Source organism: Bufo bufo, chromosome 8 (assembly GCF_905171765.1).
Source record: "Bufo bufo chromosome 8, aBufBuf1.1, whole genome shotgun sequence".
NCBI classification, from domain to species: domain Eukaryota; kingdom Metazoa; phylum Chordata; class Amphibia; order Anura; family Bufonidae; genus Bufo; species Bufo bufo.
Window position 1 is genome coordinate 13,835,606 of NC_053396.1, and position 18,716 is coordinate 13,854,321.

General features: G+C 46.6%; 1 protein-coding gene across 1 annotated transcript in view; it reads left to right on the plus strand.

Annotated features, from left to right (window-relative positions):
* Positions 1-1,889: 1,889 nt before the first annotated feature.
* Positions 1,890-18,716, plus strand: part of LOC120977600 (collagen alpha-1(XI) chain-like) — a 133,725-nt gene continuing 116,898 nt past the window's right edge. Inside the window, exon 1 of the mRNA XM_040405600.1 lies at positions 1,890-2,319. Coding sequence (XP_040261534.1) covers positions 2,202-2,319 — 118 coding nt within the window. The 5' untranslated portion in view covers positions 1,890-2,201. The remainder of the gene's footprint in view (positions 2,320-18,716) is intronic.

An 18,716-nucleotide genomic window follows, 5' to 3' on the forward strand; every position in this document is an offset into this window, starting at 1 on the left:
TAAAAACGTGACTTAAAGGGGTTGCCTCATCTCGCCGTTACGAACATGGGACTAAAGCCTGTATTAGACAGGCAGATCAGCAAACGATTGTCAGGAGGAAAGCGTTCCCTCTTGGCAATCGTTTGCTAGCTAGCGGAGGAGACCACTGCTATTACATGCAGCAATTTCCTCTGCAGCATGGGGAGGAGCAATCACTATGCCATCGCTTGTCCCCATACTGTCTAGTCGGTTTACCAGCGGCAGATCACTATTGGACAGCATGCTTTAAAATCAGAACTGCCAGATGACCATTTGCTCATTCATCGGGCAATCAGCAGCAGTATTAGGCTACATGCACACGAACGCTGTTTGTTTCCGCGTCCGTTCCGTTGTTTTTTTTTTGCGGATAGGATGCGGACCCATTTATTTCATTTCACCGTGTGCTGTCTGCATCCGTATGTCCGTTCCATAGACCTGCAAAAAAAAAATAGAACATGTCCTATTCTTGTCCGTATTAGGCATTGTTACAATGGATCCGCAAAAAAAAAAAAACGGATGGCATACGGATGTGTCATTATTTTTTATTTTTTTTGCGGGACCGCAAAACACATACGGTCGTGTGCATGTAGCCTTACACTGCCAGATGATTGCTATTGAGTGTTCACCGATTATGGCTGAAATATTGGACAGTATAATACAGCCTTAAGGCCCCTTGCAGACGGGCGAGTATTCCGCGCGGGTGAAATGCGTGATGCGAACGCATTGCGCCCCCGCCCGGAATCCGGACCCATTCATTTCAATGGGGCTGTACATGTGCGTTGGTTTTCACGCATCACTTGAGCGTTGCGTGAAAATCGCTGTATGTTCTATATTCTGCGTTTTTCACGCAACGCTGGCCCCTTAGAAGTGAATGGGGCTACGTGAAAATCGCATTGCATCCGCAAGCAAGCGCGGATGCGGATGCGTTTTTCACAGATGGTTGCTAAGAGATGTTGTTTGTATACCTTCGGTTTTTTATCACGCGCGTGCAAAACGCATTAAATCGCATTGCACCCGTGCAATAAAAACTGAACGCGATCGCATACAAAATCGCGCATTTTTCACTGAACGCATTTGCAACGCATCCGGACCTAATCCACTCACGCTCGTCTGCAAGGGGCCTTAAGTCTTGACCACCAGGTGGCTGGGAAGCATCCAAAGCAGTGGCCAGTGCTCCCCTGCTTCAGTAGCTCCTATTGCAGTGTTATACGGTTTCCCTAACTCGGAGACTCAGGGAACGTCGTTCCGCGCCTGGAGGTCTGGACTTACAGTAGTCTCATCTCGCCTTAGCAATGGTGAGAGGAGACAACCCCTTTAAAACAATAAATCATTTTCTGATGACGCGTTCCCTTTAAGAACGTGGGGGGAAGACGACAGCTCGTTATTTATAGGGTATTGGTGAGTCTGTGTATTTTCGGGGGTGTGCGGTGTTTTATGACATATAGGATGTAGCAGGATCTTACTAACCACAAATCAGTTTACACTTTTTCTCCATTACACAAATCTGCTTCTCGCCCTCGGCAGTGTAACCCTATAGCCACACGGGAATAAAATATTCCTATATTCTGCATAATGTTTAATGAAATATCCCAAATTTCTGGAGACTCCACTTTTGTCCTTGCTCCAGACAGAACTTCACTGCATGTGCCCCTACTGCACAGGTGGCGGCTCCCACCTCCCCTCCACCTGCACATTAGCAATTTGAGAACGAGGGTTGTCCCTAGCCCCCTCCTGAATGGCTTTGCCCCTCGGTGGGTGTATCTAAGTCTCTGCAGCTGAGAATGGACTGCAGAGTCTCAGAGATACTCTGTAGAGAAGGATGTGCTGCTGGACTTGGGGGTCTTTGCTTCTCACTAGAGGAAATATAAGGGCTGAACCCCTATTTTAATAGTAACTACCGCTATATTGTTGCATTAGCACCCCAAATGCTGCAGACAGAACCCACTGATTGTGTGAGATGCATTGTTATGGAAGGGTTAGATAGCTGCACAGGGCTGCAAAGGAGGGGGCACTAAACCCTAGTTTTTGGGCTGCCAATAAGGAATATAAGAGAAACCGGTGCATGTGGAATGGAGAATAGAGGAAAGCCATAAAGATAACCACATAGCTGTGATTGTTACATGAACTCTGATGCTTGAAAAAGTGCAAGGACTGGATGCATTTACCCACAAGGAATAAGGACTATGGACATGACCAGGGGGCACTGCCAGCTGGCACCACTGCTGTTCCTCGTGGCGCTGGTCTGGGCTGGATCATTGGAGCTTGAAGACAGTTGGGAAGCAGGATCTGGACAGATGGCAGGTAAGGAATACCTGGACTATCCTCTGTATGATGATAACTTCTCCAGAGGTTTGCTGGTGGAGGAGGGCAGGAGGGGCATGTTCGGGTTCAGCACACTTTGAGCATCAATTCTTTACCATCCACAAAGTGAAGGCATGAAGTAGTATCTTCAGGGACAGAGCGTTCACCCTGACTGATGAGGCTTGCACATAACATCCCCACAGTCACATATACATCCGAGACACAGTGTGTTGTAAGGACAAGGATTTCACATGGAATGTAACAAACATGAGGGATTGTATAAGGCTCAGAATCTCTATCATTACAAAGTGTCAGTGTCACCCCAAATTGTTATGGCCTATGCTTATAGGGTCGTTTCCGTGTGTCATTATCCTGTACCCCAAATGTCAGTGTGTCATTGTCCTGTACCCTGTGTGTCATTATCCTGTACCCCAAATGTCAGTGTATCATTGTCCTGTACCCTGTGTGTCATTTTCCTGTACCCCAAATGTCAGTGTGTCATTGTCCTGTACCCTGTGTGTCATTTTCCTGTACCCCAAATGTCAGTGTATCAATGTCCTGTACCCTGTGTGTCATTTTCCTGTACCCCAAATGTCAGTGTGTCATTGTCCTGTACCCTGTGTGTCATTTTCCTGTACCCCAAATGTCAGTGTGTCATTGTCCTGTACCCTGTGTGTCATTATCCTGTACCCCAAATGTCAGTGTGTCATTGTCCTGTACCCCAAGTTTCAGTGTCCTATACGCCATGTGTCATTGTTCTGTACCCAAGTGTCAGTGTCATTGTCCTGTACCTCACGTGTCAGTATAACATTATCCTGTACCCCAAATGTCAGTGTGTCACTATCCTGTATGTACCCCAAGTGTCATTGTTCTGTATCCCAAGTGTGTGCTGTGTTATTGTCCTATCACCTCCAAGTATCAGTTTCTCATTTTCCTGTACCCCAAGTGTCATTGTCCTGTACGCAAAGTATCAGTGTGTCAGTCCTTTCTCCTCCAAGTATTAGTTTCCCATTGAAATGTACATCAAGTGTTAATACCCTGTACCCTGATTGTCAGCGTATCATTTTCCTGTACACCAGTGTCACTGTCCTATCACCCTAAGTATCAGTGTATTATTTTCCTATACTTAGTGTCCCTGCATCATTTGTAGGCTAAGATTTTGTGTCATTGCCTTGTACACTGTGCCAGTGTTTTATTACCTTGTACCCTGCGTCAGTGTGTCATTGCCCTGTACACTGTCAGTGCCTTGTACCCATTCGTCAGTATGTCAGTGCTTTGTACCCTATTTCAGTGCCTTGTACCCTGTGTCAGTTTGTCATTACCTTGTACCCTACGTCATTGCCTTGTACCCTGTGTCATTGCCTTGTACACTGTGTCAGTGCGTCATTGCCTTGTACCCTGTCAGTGCGTCATTGCCTTGTACCCTGTCAGTGTGTCATTGCCTTGTACCCTGTGTCAGTGTTTGATTGCCTTGCGCCCTGTGTCATTGCCTTGTACCCTGTCAGTGCGTCATTGCCTTGTACCCTGTCAGTGCGTCATTGCCTTGTACCCTGTGTCAGTGTTTGATTGCCTTGCGCCCTGTGTCATTGCCTTGTACCCTGTGTCATTGCCTTGCACCCTGTGTCATTGCCTTGTACCCTGTCAGTGCGTCATTGCCTTGTACCCTGTGTCAGTGTGTCATTGCCTTGTACCCTGTGTCATTGCCTTGTACCCTGTCAGTGTGTCATTGCCTTGTACCCTGTGTCAGTGTGTCATTGCCTTGTACCCTATGTCAGTGTGTCATTGCCTTGTACCCTGTGTCAGTGTTTGATTGCCTTGCGCCCTGTGTCATTGCCTTGTACCCTGTGTCATTGCCTTGCACCCTGTGTCATTGCCTTGTACCCTGTGTCATTGCCTTGTACCCTGTCAGTGCGTCATTGCCTTGTACCCTGTGTCAGTGTGTCATTGCCTTGTACCCTGTGTCATTGCCTTGTACCCTATGTCATTGCCTTGCACCCTGTGTCATTGCCTTGTACCCTGTGTCAGTGTTTGATTGCCTTGTACCCTGTGTCATTGCCTTGCACCCTGTGTCATTGCCTTGTACCCTGTGTCATTGCCTTGCACCCTGTGTCATTGCCTTGTACCCTGTGTCATTGCCTTGTACCCTGTCAGTGCGTCATTGCCTTGTACCCTGTGTCAGTGTGTCATTGCCTTGTACCCTGTGTCATTGCCTTGTACCCTATGTCAGTGTGTCATTGCCTTGTACCCTGTCAGTGTGTCATTGCCTTGTACCCTATGTCAGTGTGTCATTGCCTTGTACCCTGTGTCAGTGTGTCATTGCCTTGTACCCTGTGTCATTGCCTTGTACCCTGTGTCAGTGTGTCATTGCCTTGTACCCTGTGTCAGTGTGTCATTGCCTTGTACCCTGTCAGTGTGTCATTGCCTTGTACCCTGTGTCAGTGTGTCATTGCCTTGTACCCTGTGTCATTGCCTTGTACCCTATGTCAGTGTGTCATTGCCTTGTACCCTGTGTCAGTGCGTCATTGCCTTGTACCCTGTGTCATTGCCTTGTACCCTGTGTCAGTGTGTCATTGCCTTGTACCCTGTGTCATTACCTTGTACCCTGTGTCAGTGTGTCATTGCATTGTACCCTGTGTCATTACCTTGTATCCTGTGTCAGTGTGTCATTGCCTTGTACCCAGTGTCATTGCCTTGCACCCTGTGTCATTACCTTGTATCCTGTGTCAGTGTGTCATTGCCTTGTACCCAGTGTCTTTGCCTTGTACCCTACGTCATTGCCTTGCACCCTGTGTCATTGCCTTGTACCCTGTGTCAGTGTTTGATTGCCTTGTACCCTGTGTCATTGCCTTGTACCCTGTGTCATTGCCTTGTACCCTGTGTCATTGCCTTGTACCCTGTGTCATTGCCTTGCACCCTGTGTCATTGCCTTGTACCCTGTGTCAGTGCGTCATTGCCTTGTACCCTACGTCATTGTCTTGTACCCTGTGTCAGTGCGTCATTGCCTTGTACCCTGTGTCAGTGCGGCATTGCCTTGTACCCTGTGTCATTGCCTTGTACCCTGTGTCATTGCCTTGTACCCTGTGTCAGTGTGTCATTGCCTTGTACCCTGTGTCATTGCCTTGTACCCTGTGTCAGTGTGTCATTGCCTTGTACCCTATGTCATTGCCTTGTACCCTGTGCCAGTGTGTCATTGCCTTGTACCCTGTGTCATTGCCTTGTACCCTGTGTCATTGCCTTGTACCCTATGTCAGTGGGTCATTGCCTTGTACCCTGTGTCATTGCCTTGTACCCTGTCAGTGCGTCATTGCCTTGTACCCTGTGTCAGTGTGTCATTGCCTTGTACCCTGTCAGTGCGTCATTGCCTTGTACCCTGTGTCAGTGTGTCATTGCCTTGTACCCTGTGTCATTGCCTTGTACCCTATGTCAGTGTGTCATTGCCTTGTACCCTGTCAGTGTGTCATTGCCTTGTACCCTGTGTCAGTGTGTCATTGCCTTGTACCCTGTCAGTGTGTCATTGCCTTGTACCCTGTGTCAGTGTGTCATTGCCTTGTACCCTATGTCAGTGTGTCATTGCCTTGTACCCTGTGTCATTGCCTTGTACCCTATGTCAGTGTGTCATTGCCTTGTACCCTGTGTCAGTGTGTCATTGCCTTGTACCCTGTGTCATTGCCTTGTACCCTATGTCAGTGTGTCATTGCCTTGTACCCTGTGTCAGTGCGTCATTGCCTTGTACCCTGTGTCATTGCCTTGTACCCTATGTCAGTGTGTCATTGCCTTGTACCCTGTGTCAGTGTGTCATTGCCTTGTACCCTACGTCATTGCCTTGCACCCTGTGTCATTACCTTGTACCCTGTGTCAGTGTGTCATTGCATTGTACCCTGTGTCATTACCTTGTATCCTGTGTCAGTGTGTCATTGCCTTGTACCCTGTGTCAGTGCGTCATTGCCTTGTACCCTGTGTCATTGCCTTGTACCCTATGTCAGTGTGTCATTGCCTTGTACCCTGTGTCAGTGTGTCATTGCCTTGTACCCTACGTCATTGCCTTGCACCCTGTGTCATTACCTTGTACCCTGTGTCAGTGTGTCATTGCATTGTACCCTGTGTCATTACCTTGTATCCTGTGTCAGTGTGTCATTGCCTTGTACCCAGTGTCATTGCCTTGTACCCTACGTCATTGCCTTGCACCCTGTGTCATTACCTTGTATCCTGTGTCAGTGTGTCATTGCCTTGTACCCAGTGTCTTTGCCTTGTACCCTACGTCATTGCCTTGCACCCTGTGTCATTGCCTTGTACCCTGTGTCAGTGTTTGATTGCCTTGTACCCTGTGTCATTGCCTTGTACCCTGTGTCATTGCCTTGCACCCTGTGTCATTGCCTTGTACCCTGTGTCAGAGCGTCATTGCCTTGTACCCTACATCATTGTCTTGTACCCTGTGTCAGTGCGTCATTGCCTTGTACCCTGTGTCAGTGCGGCATTGCCTTGTACCCTGTGTCAGTGTGTCATTGCCTTGTACCCTATGTCATTGCCTTGTACCCTGTGCCAGTGTGTCATTGCCTTGTACCCTGTGCCATTGCCTTGTACCCTGTGTCATTGCCTTGTACCCTATGTCAGTGGGTCATTGCCTTGTACCCTGTGTCATTGCCTTGTACCCTGTGTCAGTGCCTTGTACCCTGTGTCATTGCCTTGTACCCTGTGTCAGTGTGTCATTGCATTGTACCCTGTGTCATTACCTTGTATCCTGTGTCAGTGTGTCATTGCCTTGTACCCAGTGTCATTGCCTTGCACCCTGTGTCATTACCTTGTATCCTGTGTCAGTGTGTCATTGCCTTGTACCCAGTGTCTTTGCCTTGTACCCTACGTCATTGCCTTGCACCCTGTGTCATTGCCTTGTACCCTGTGTCAGTGTTTGATTGCCTTGTACCCTGTGTCATTGCCTTGTACCCTGTGTCATTGCCTTGTACCCTGTGTCATTGCCTTGTACCCTGTGTCATTGCCTTGCACCCTGTGTCATTGCCTTGTACCCTGTGTCAGTGCGTCATTGCCTTGTACCCTACGTCATTGTCTTGTACCCTGTGTCAGTGCGTCATTGCCTTGTACCCTGTGTCAGTGCGGCATTGCCTTGTACCCTGTGTCATTGCCTTGTACCCTGTGTCATTGCCTTGTACCCTGTGTCAGTGTGTCATTGCCTTGTACCCTGTGTCATTGCCTTGTACCCTGTGTCAGTGTGTCATTGCCTTGTACCCTATGTCATTGCCTTGTACCCTGTGCCAGTGTGTCATTGCCTTGTACCCTGTGTCATTGCCTTGTACCCTGTGTCATTGCCTTGTACCCTATGTCAGTGGGTCATTGCCTTGTACCCTGTGTCATTGCCTTGTACCCTGTCAGTGCGTCATTGCCTTGTACCCTGTGTCAGTGTGTCATTGCCTTGTACCCTGTCAGTGCGTCATTGCCTTGTACCCTGTGTCAGTGTGTCATTGCCTTGTACCCTGTGTCATTGCCTTGTACCCTATGTCAGTGTGTCATTGCCTTGTACCCTGTGTCAGTGTGTCATTGCATTGTACCCTGTGTCATTACCTTGTATCCTGTGTCAGTGTGTCATTGCCTTGTACCCTGTGTCAGTGCGTCATTGCCTTGTACCCTGTGTCATTGCCTTGTACCCTATGTCAGTGTGTCATTGCCTTGTACCCTGTGTCAGTGTGTCATTGCCTTGTACCCTACGTCATTGCCTTGCACCCTGTGTCATTACCTTGTACCCTGTGTCAGTGTGTCATTGCATTGTACCCTGTGTCATTACCTTGTATCCTGTGTCAGTGTGTCATTGCCTTGTACCCAGTGTCATTGCCTTGTACCCTACGTCATTGCCTTGCACCCTGTGTCATTACCTTGTATCCTGTGTCAGTGTGTCATTGCCTTGTACCCAGTGTCTTTGCCTTGTACCCTACGTCATTGCCTTGCACCCTGTGTCATTGCCTTGTACCCTGTGTCAGTGTTTGATTGCCTTGTACCCTGTGTCATTGCCTTGTACCCTGTGTCATTGCCTTGCACCCTGTGTCATTGCCTTGTACCCTGTGTCAGAGCGTCATTGCCTTGTACCCTACATCATTGTCTTGTACCCTGTGTCAGTGCGTCATTGCCTTGTACCCTGTGTCAGTGCGGCATTGCCTTGTACCCTGTGTCAGTGTGTCATTGCCTTGTACCCTATGTCATTGCCTTGTACCCTGTGCCAGTGTGTCATTGCCTTGTACCCTGTGCCATTGCCTTGTACCCTGTGTCATTGCCTTGTACCCTATGTCAGTGGGTCATTGCCTTGTACCCTGTGTCATTGCCTTGTACCCTGTGTCAGTGCCTTGTACCCTGTGTCATTGCCTTGTACCCTAATGTCAGTGTGTCATTTGTTTCTCACCCCCAAGTTTCACTGTGTTTTCTCTGTACCCCAAGTGTCAGAGTGTCATTGTTATAGAACCTCAAAATATGAACTCCTCAATAATATTACAGAGATGAAAAAATGCAGGACTCATAATACATATCTCGGCTGAGTGGCTAGACTCTTCTGCCTTCCAATATCTAATGAGAGCACCATGTGCCATTGTGATCTGTGTTGCTCGTTAGGTCTCTTCCTCACTTATTACCGCCCTCTTCACTACGATAATTTCGTGACATGTTCAGATCCATTGCTCAGCCTCATATCACATTTCTTCTCACTGTTCATGAGGGACCCAGATACCATCTATAACGTGATAAACAACAGGGCTCGTTTAAAGGGATACGCACGTCTAAATTCATTTAGGTATCGACTAATTCATCCTGATACATTTATAAAACATTTCCTAATGAATCATTTCCTACCAACATCTTCACAATGAGAGGATTGATCTTTCCAGATTCAGAACATGGGTATCCTGTGTTCCTTCATACTGAACTGCGGCAAGTAACAGATGATGGGGGTGATATATATCTTCATTCTGATCTGAGCCAGAAATGTGCCTGGAGTGGAAACATGCAAATTACAGAACTAAATCTGAGATATAACGGTATTATACAGAACAGGGCCACCACCAGGCAAACTTTGGCAAATGCCAGGGTCCACTGGGCTTGGGGGGCCCATGGCAATTTGGGTAAGCCTTTACTATTCTTGTCATCATCACCCAAGGACCCATATATACTGGGAGCCATTCACTGCATTACATAATATCTGATCATTCATTGCTTAAAGCATCTGGAATAGGACAAGGAGATACAACATATACCACGTAACACGTATTACCCCCACCCCATGTAACCATATCACCGTATCCTGTCTCTTTAATACCTGTCCTCATAGGCAGTAATGCCAATAGTTAAAGGAAAAAAAATATATAAAAGGATAAGAGCATAAGACCAAAAAAGTCTGGACTGCAAGCCAAGGGATCAAACGTTATTACATAATATTAACCCCAAAAATTAACCCTCTCATCTATTTCCTTCTCATAAATTATGTTGGTGTCAGTAATTGTTTTGCAGATTTCCTCTCCAATGAGCGGCATAGCATATCTGGAATTTTTGACAAGATGGTAACAAAACTCACTAGGTTTTACGTTTTGATGGACACAAAATGATGTAGTACCTGCTTATGACCTGCAGGTGGCAATGTGTCTGTGAAGAAATTCGAACCCAAACCCACTGTATATCTACATCATTTCAGGACAATGCTGGTTTTAACCTAAGTGAAAAATACATGTGTTCTGCATTAAAATCAAATCAACACAACGTTCTAGTTTATGGCTTAAAAATTAAAAGATATGTTCTATAAATTCTGCGCTACTTTAGCTTGCGAACAGTACAACCCAGGATCCTTGGCAAGGGTGGTGCCTTCTACTGCGATTAGCAGTCTAGTGTCGGGGGATTCTGGGATCATTTGAAGATCTCTCATTACCTTATGTCTATAAAATAAACCAGAACATGTCTCTTGGCTCAATGCCACAATATATGCATTTGGTTTCCTTATTTCTAGATTTAAGGTAAGATTAGGCCAAGTGGTGACTTCACTCCTTCGCTCACAAAATCATGGTTCGGTCAAAAAGGGTCTTTAGGACAGCATACTGTATAGAAGAAAACATCATCATTATAAGTGGGTCGTGAGAGAACAAAAAACCATAGCTGTTTTCTTCCAGAAACAGCACCACTCTCGTGTCTATAGGCTGCATTTGGTATTGCAACTCAGTCCCAATCCTATAATGGTCTCTCACCTTGCTTAGGGTATTAATAGTAAGGTGTTTTTGGCCTGGAAAAAATGGATGTACCACATTTACTACATGGCATTTTATTATTTTCTTTTATTTTTTCTGGTTGATTAATAATGGTGAAGATCGGTGGCATAACTAAGCTCCATGCACTGAAATGCTTCCCCAGCTTCCTGTTACACAAAGTGTTTGCCTGCATGTACCACTAGGGGGAGCTCAAACCAAATTTTTACATCTCCTATTGCACTTACTACTAGAGAGCTCCCTCTAGTGGTGGCTGATAGCAAATAGATTTTTTATCATTTTAAAGAAAGCAGCAGATTTGGAACTCTGTGTGTAAAGGATGCAGCTCCAACGTCCATAAAGATATATTATGTTGCACATGATTTCTTAACAAACCTTTCCAGCCATGTATTACTATAAAAAGGGCAATGCTGTTTAGTTTGTTGCCTTGTGACACCACCCCCCGTCTATTTTCTGTATCCAAGTGCATTAGTATTGCATCCATATTGCAGCAACAAACTTAAAGGGGTCCTCAGGGATTTTGATATTGATGGCCTGTCCTCAGGATAGGTCATCAACCTCTGATCAGTGGGGTTTCTGACTCCTGGCACCACCACCGATCAATGCTTAGGAGCGCCAAGAGCACTTAGGCCTCATCCTAGGGCACTGATGTCATGTTCATCGGTCACATGGCCTAGGCGCAGCTCAGTCCCATTCAAGTGAATGGGGTGGAGCTGCAATACCAAGCACAGCCACTATTCAATGGACGGCGCTGTGCTTGTTATGCTGTGAGAAGGCTGCAGCACTCAACAGAGCACCACAGCTTCCGGGGCGTTAATAGTCGGACCCCTGCTGAAAATCCCGGAGGACCCCTTTAAACTACTTTAACTAATCAGTCTCAAAGCATAGGATCAATACGATCCTGAAGACGTCCTTTACGTTTCTTATTCTGGTAGGTCACCTGACATATTAATATAGCGCTGCGCAGCACTCCGCTATTTAATAGACGGCTCTTATTCTATAGGGTTAAATTCACAAATTTACCTCTAGACATATATTTTTAGCTACAGCTGCTCTGATTTGGGCCCGTGCCCAGCGCTGCTTGCTTGGGTAAGCATGAAGTGTTTGGGTTTGCAATCAAAGTAAAACAAATGACATGTAAATCCATAGGCCCAGGGGGATCCCTGCGCTGCAGCGGGAGGACTGAATTATGAGACCGGGCCGCCAGGTTGCTTGGCAGCTGGGCGCTGGGTTTCCAAGACTGAGTCAATAGGTAAAGACGGTCAAGCTGGGAGTTTGGGCACCAACCAAAAATATCTGACAGGCTGTAACAAAACCTGGATTCATGGAAAGTGTCCGCTGATTTCAGACCGAGACCGTCCAAAAGGCAACGTCCGACTGTGAGGTGTCTCTGTTTTATCTCCTGCAGCTACAGAAGAGCCTGTAAGGAAACTGCATAATGAAATATGGGGATTTGTAAGACTACAACACTGGCTTTTTTTTTTTCTTTTTTAAATAATGTTTGGCTAATTAAAGGGCATCTGTCAGCAGTTTTGTACCTATGACACCGGCTGACCTGTTACATGTGCGATTGGCAGCTGAAGGCATGTTCATATGTGCCCCCAATGCTGAGAAAAATGATGTTTTTTTATATGCAAATGAGCCTCTAGGAGCAACGGGGGCGTTGCCATTACTCCTAGAGGCTCTGCTCTCTCTGCAGTTGCCACACCCCCTGTACTTTGATTGACAGGTCCAGGGGTGATGATGTTTTCTCTGGCTGGACCTGTCAATCATAGTGTAGAGGAAGCAGCAGTTGCAGAGAGAGCAGAGCCTCTAGGCTTAATTTTTCCTGTGGGGGCACTACAGGGAAACTCAACCCTTGCTGCTAGGCTCGCCAGCAGACCACAGCTAATGGTTGGAGCGGATCCAAGCAGCGGCAAACTCTGTGATCGACGTACCCTAAGACGATGCTTGTAACAATCAGGGACAACCCTATAAAGGGCCACAACAATAATAGTAAAAGCATTCTTAAGGGATAAGAGAAAGTTGATGCATCTTCTGACAACTGCAAAAGTCTCAATGTATTCTGAATCAAAAGTAGCACAATCTTTATTTTGGAAGGTTTTTTCCATTGCGAATTTATCTCAAAAGTGAACTGTCCCTTTAAGAACATTTTAAAGGGGAAGTCTACCTGTATGAAATATCGTAGAGAAATGTTAGATGAAAGGTAAGTGGCCACAATGCAATAGTTTCCACACTCATTTGGTGCTGGTAAAAGATCAGAAACTAACACAGCTCTTCTATGGAAGTGCCACTGATTTCAGTGATGCCTATTTGTTCCCGGGCATTGGTCGGGGTCCATGACGTGATTGGCCGTTCACACTGACCGGCTTTACCCTGAAGGTGAAATAAGACAAGACTCAGCGGATTAATTCAATATAAAACATGTTTATTTATGGGCCCCTCCTGCCGGGACGTGTCTCCATTGAAGCTGAGCTTCGTGGCGTTCTGTATGAGGTTTATTTGTTCAGACCATGTGTGTTATTTCATTCACTGTTGGCTTTCATGGGCCTGTTTGGTTTCCAAAGGAGATAGATGAAACGAACGCCCCAGCCCCCTCCCCACCCCCTCTCCACAAAGTCTTATTTACATTAATGCATATGTCGAGCTGTGCGCACATTTATAATGTTATATTGCATGAGGCATCACATGGAGGACAAGAGGGTGGAGATGGGTCCAGCTCACAGGCTTTGTGGTCAGGTTAAAGGGGTCGGCTCATCTCAGACACTGATGGCTCCTGGGATACATCTGGGACCTGCTCCCACCTCCGGAACGGGGCCGCTGAAGTGAACGGAGACCATCTGTGCAGACCATCTGCGGAGACCATCCGAAAAAGGGACAGCGCTCACGCAGCCATAGCAATTAACGGTGAGTACGCTGCGCATGCGCAGTGTGCTCTCCTTCAGTTTTGGGGTCTGTTCTGGAAATAGGAGCGGATCCCCAGCTTGGGACCCACACGTATCTGACAGTCAGGGCCAGGTTGGAAACTTAAAGGGGTTGTCTCATCATAGACAATGGGGCATATCGCTAGGATATGCCCCCATTGTCTTATAGGTGCGGGTCCCACCGTTAGGACCCGCACCTATATCGGGAACGGAGCCCCCCAAGGTGGTGGCTGGAGGATTTGGGTCCGGCCAGCACCAAACCGGCTTCCCATAGAAGTGAATGGCAGTGCACCGCACATGCGCAGCCCCCGCTCCCATTCATTTCTATGGGGCCAGAAATGAACGGAGGGTGAACGGAGGGTGGCTGCGCATGCACAGTGCGCCATCCTTTACTTCCAGGGCTCCGTTCTCTATATAGGTGCGGGTCCCAAATGTAGCAAGTTAAGCTTTTGAAAGCAGACAGGATTTACAGGATAAGTATCTGATCGGTGGGAGTCTGACCGCCAGGACCCCCACCATCCTGAGAATGGGGTCTCGTTCCCCCTGCACGAATGGAGCAGCAGGTCCGTTCATTCTCTGTGGGACTGGTGGAAATAGACCAGGGGCTGAAGTCCAATAGAGAATGAATGAATGAATACAGGGGAACGGGACCCCCGGTCATGGGGCTGGTGGGGGGGCTGTGGAAAGCGGATAAAGTTAAAAACATGGCGCAGAGCCATTAAAAGGCGATGGAAGTTATGTAAGTAGGTGAGTAAAGGTGGGATGAGACATAAGGCTCTGTTCACACTGACATTGGGGCCTCCATTTGGAGCCACATTGGCAGAACCATCGATCGATGGTTGCCATCAAGGAAACCGCAAAAGGCCCTCACTGGAAGCTGAAGGGGTCTATTGGGGGCCATTTTGATCGTTTTTTTTTGGCAGTTCCAGTCTACAGGTGTCACTATTTTTATTGCTGGAAACCTCAACGCAATGTGAACTGTGCTTAGATAAACTTTCAAGGCTGTGGTTTTCCCCATTGAAGTAAATTCTATGACAGAGGACATGAAGTGTATAAACCACCCTTGTCTCCCATAGCAACCAACTACAGCCCAGCGCTGGAAAAGAGAAACCTGCGCTCTGATTGGCTGCTGCCAGATACATAAGGAGCAATACACTGGCCTCTAGAGTGGGCGTGGACAGGCAGCTGAGTGACAGGAGGGAAGAGGCGGGGCCGGAGGGTCAGTCAGCTGTGAGGTAAAGAAGGGAGGGCGGCCATGTCAGGAGGTTGTGAGAGAAATGAGACAAAACTGAGGTAATTCTGAGGTAAAAAGTGTCAGCAGATGGGAGGGGAAGATAAGTAGCCTGAAGAGGGACCCCGACAGCCACAATTACTGCAGGGAATATATATATATATAGAGAGAGAGAGCAAGGTTTGTTACGGGGCCCACTATGCCTGTTGTTATGGGGCCACTATGCTTGGGTCTCTCCCCTGTCAGTATGTGGCCCTGTGTTATTGTGGGGCCACTATGAATGTTTTTACGGGGACTTTATAGTCGTAGTTATAATATAAGCTATCATTATGGGGCCCCTATGCCTCTTGTTATGAGGTACAGAGTGTTTTCTAGTATCCACAAAACCCCATTTTGGGCATCTGTTGAGAAGCCACCACTAGGGGGAGCTCCTTAGTTAAGGTTGAGTTTATGTATATATCCGTATGTGGTGAGCTCCCCCTAGTGGTGTCTGCAGGCAGAAATAATTCAGGACTTAATTCCACGGTAGTATGAAGGTGGAGTGCTATAAAAAAAAAACATGATTTATGGCAAAATTAACAAATTAACCTATTTTGAGTAATTAAAGTGAAATTATAAGAACACTTCAACTTTTTCCAGCCCTAAAGAAACACAACAATTACCGGTGGTATTATCATAAGTGACTTTTTATTAGAATCGTCCTGAAATTTCCTTCTCGGAGACGTTAATATCCTCTCGTGTGCCAAGGAGCGTGCCCTCTCCTAAACGAGCCCCTGTCATGATCATTTCCTCCCACGCTTATGTCAACAGGTTTGACAGGAAATGAGTTTATGAGGCAACAGGAACATTTTTCGGAGAGAGAGCTTAATTGATGCGGTGTAAAAAAAAAAACGGAGAACGCCGGAGATTGGAGTAATCCTCCTCATCATCGGCGAGACGCAGACATTTCACATTTAGAATTTAATGGGATCTGTTTAGGGCAATTAGCAAGTGGAGAAATATTGTACGAGGGCCAAAGGGAGCGGAGTTAATGGACTGGTATTGACGCAAGGCCCATTGTGTGGATTGACTTACACTGCCATAAATTAAACCGTAACGAGTCTGCTTTTCAATCGTTATTTTTACCTAAACTGGGAATGGGGGTTTAGTGTAGACCCCCTTAGTCTTAGGAAGGGTAAAAAAGCCTGATTGTTAATATATGAAATTAACACATAGCAGGGGCGCAGCTGCCGGGCCCCTCCGCTTGGGGGCCCATATACCTGGCCTCAATGCTATTCTGTATTCATCTACCTGGGACTAAGATTCAATTAACTGCATCTAAATACCCTGGATCAGGTATAGTGGCTTTGGCTCATGCACACAAACGTATTTTCTTTCCGTGTCCGTTCCGTTTTTTTACGGACCGTATGAAGAACTATTCATTTCAATGGGTCCGCAAAAAAAAAAGTTACTCCATGTGTATTCTGTTTCCGTATATCTGTTCCTCAAAAGAATAGAACATGTCCTATTTTTGTCCGCATTACGGACAAGGATAGGACTGTTCTATTAGGGGCCGGCTGTTCTTTTCCGCAAAATACGGAATGCACACGGACGGCATCCGTACTTTTTGCGTAAGGCAGGGGTAAGCAACCTCCGGCACTGCAGCTGTTGTGAAACTACTACTCCCAGCATGCATACTTGCTCTGCTCTTCTGAGAAGTCTCATAGAAACAAATAGAGCATGCTGGGAATTGTAGTTTCACAACAGCTCTAGTGCCGAAGGTTGCTGACCCCTGCTCTAAATTCAGCGCGGAATCCACGTGTGGTTTTTTTCAGCACGTTTTTTCATGCAGTTTTTGGCACGTTTTTGTTCCTTTATTTTAAGTTTTTTTTAAGTAATGGCTGTTGACTTCAATACAAAACTGCATTTTCAGCTTGTGGTTTTTGGCGCAAAAAAAAACGCGTGGACACATATGGAGCATTTTTTTAAACGCTTTCTATTGATTTCCATGGGAGATTCAGTGGATTCCACCCAGGATAGGGGAAAAAAAAGAAAGCGCTGCTTTGCTTTCCATTGAAATGAAGGAGAAGCTGTTTTGAGGTGTTTTTTTCGGACCCGATTTTGAGGGGGAAATGCACTAAAATCTGATTTAGATATTGGGAAAATCCACCGTGTATTGTTCACTGTGGACGCCACGGGCCTGCTCACGGCTTACCGCCGTTGAATGGAGCTAAACCGCAAGCGGATACCCGCCACGGCCCCCAGCGGCATCTATCTGGACACCGCACCAAGACGAATCATGTCCCTTCTTGGCTCGGTCGGAGCTTTAAACTGCAGGCCGCTCGAATTGTATTGCGGCTTCCTATCGAAGACAACGAGAGACAGACACCATGCGGGGTCGGTGGAGTTTTGGTGCCAACATTTTGCCTGCAAATTCCACCGTGTGAACTGGCCCTAAGGTTCTATTGAGATGAGCGCATAAAAAAAAAGTGGTAAATCGCCGTAAAACTACATGCGGTTTTCAAGTGCATTTCAACTGCAGCATCTGAATATACCCTTATGCAGTTCGGAAGTTTTCAGATTTTTTTGCAATCGTTTTGCAGTCAGTAAATGGTAAGGACTGTACTGGTGTACGGGTAAATTCAGATGTTACGGACTGGTCACATTTTCTTGCGGTGACTACTGGGAAATCATGGCAAAATGTCTGTGGTTGCCCTGTAATTTTGGAAAATCTGTGGCAGTTCTCTTTTAGTCATGGAAACAAACCGTGACATGACCGCAACGTCTGAAATTCCGAATCTGTCCTATAGATAGAATTACACCTTTTGGTCAAATCATGTTTTTTGCTGCAATTACTGTGAACTCTAGGGAAAATACCACTGTTTTTACAAAGCTGTTTTTACAAAGCCTTAAGGCCGCAATTTCCGAGCATTTCTGCACCAAAATCCGCATTTTCTAATGATGCGGTTTTGCAGCAGATCTAACCCGCAAAGATAATTGACATGCTGCGGATTTGTAAATTCGCACGGCAGGACAATTTCCGCAAGGAAAAAATCATCAAAGTGTACATGAGATTTGTGTAATCTCATACCCTTTGCTGGTACTGTACTATGCTGCGGCTTTTCCACAGTGGTAGTACCGTGCGTAGTCCTCAAGGGTCCTCTTTTTTTTAGGGGTCCATTATTGTCAGAGATGGGCCCTCCGGGAGGATACTCTGGTACTGTTGTGGGGCAGTCCGACCCTGCTTGGCCGTGAGCATAAGTCTGCATTCAGTCCTCAGTGATGTCTCATGTAATGGGGATCAGCGGTATTATAGTCTGACACTTACACCGCTATATGCGGTTTAACTGTAATCCTTAGGGATTGCCTACACCCCGCTAACTTACATATAAAACACTAGCTAAATGCAGGTCGGACCAGACCAAAATCAATATTATGTTAAGCTGATTCACGAAGCGTGTGCAGCGCTTAATAGATGAGAGAGGTGATGGAAACTGTGCCCCGCTCGTGTCAGAGGACAGGGGAGAGACACGAGCCGCCAGCTGCCATCATTAAACACCACAGCCCCCTCCCACCTTAATGAGTCGTAGATTGGAAGTGGCTGATACGGAAAAGGCTGCGTTAATGCGCGGCAGGGAGGGACGGGTGTTATGACAGCTGACGGGGGAAACTATCCAGCAACCCAACAAATTATTTATCTGCTAATATATGGGTCTAATAAATCCGCAGGAAGGGGTGGAATCGACATCAGATGACCTCACCCTGTGTCATGTATTAGCACAAGTGTGCGGTGGTGCTGGTGGCGTTGTGTAATGGAATAGTATACTGTATCTAGGGGAGTGTTCAATGACCGTATAGTGCCACTAACTGACCTTACCAATGGAGAGTCATTTAACCCCTTAATGCACATGACGTACATAAACGTCATTGACGGGTTTAAATCAGTGCCTGTACAATCAGCAGTGGACTGCCACCATAATAGAGGTTCTGGAATAAACATCTTCTTATTTTGTTTCTACA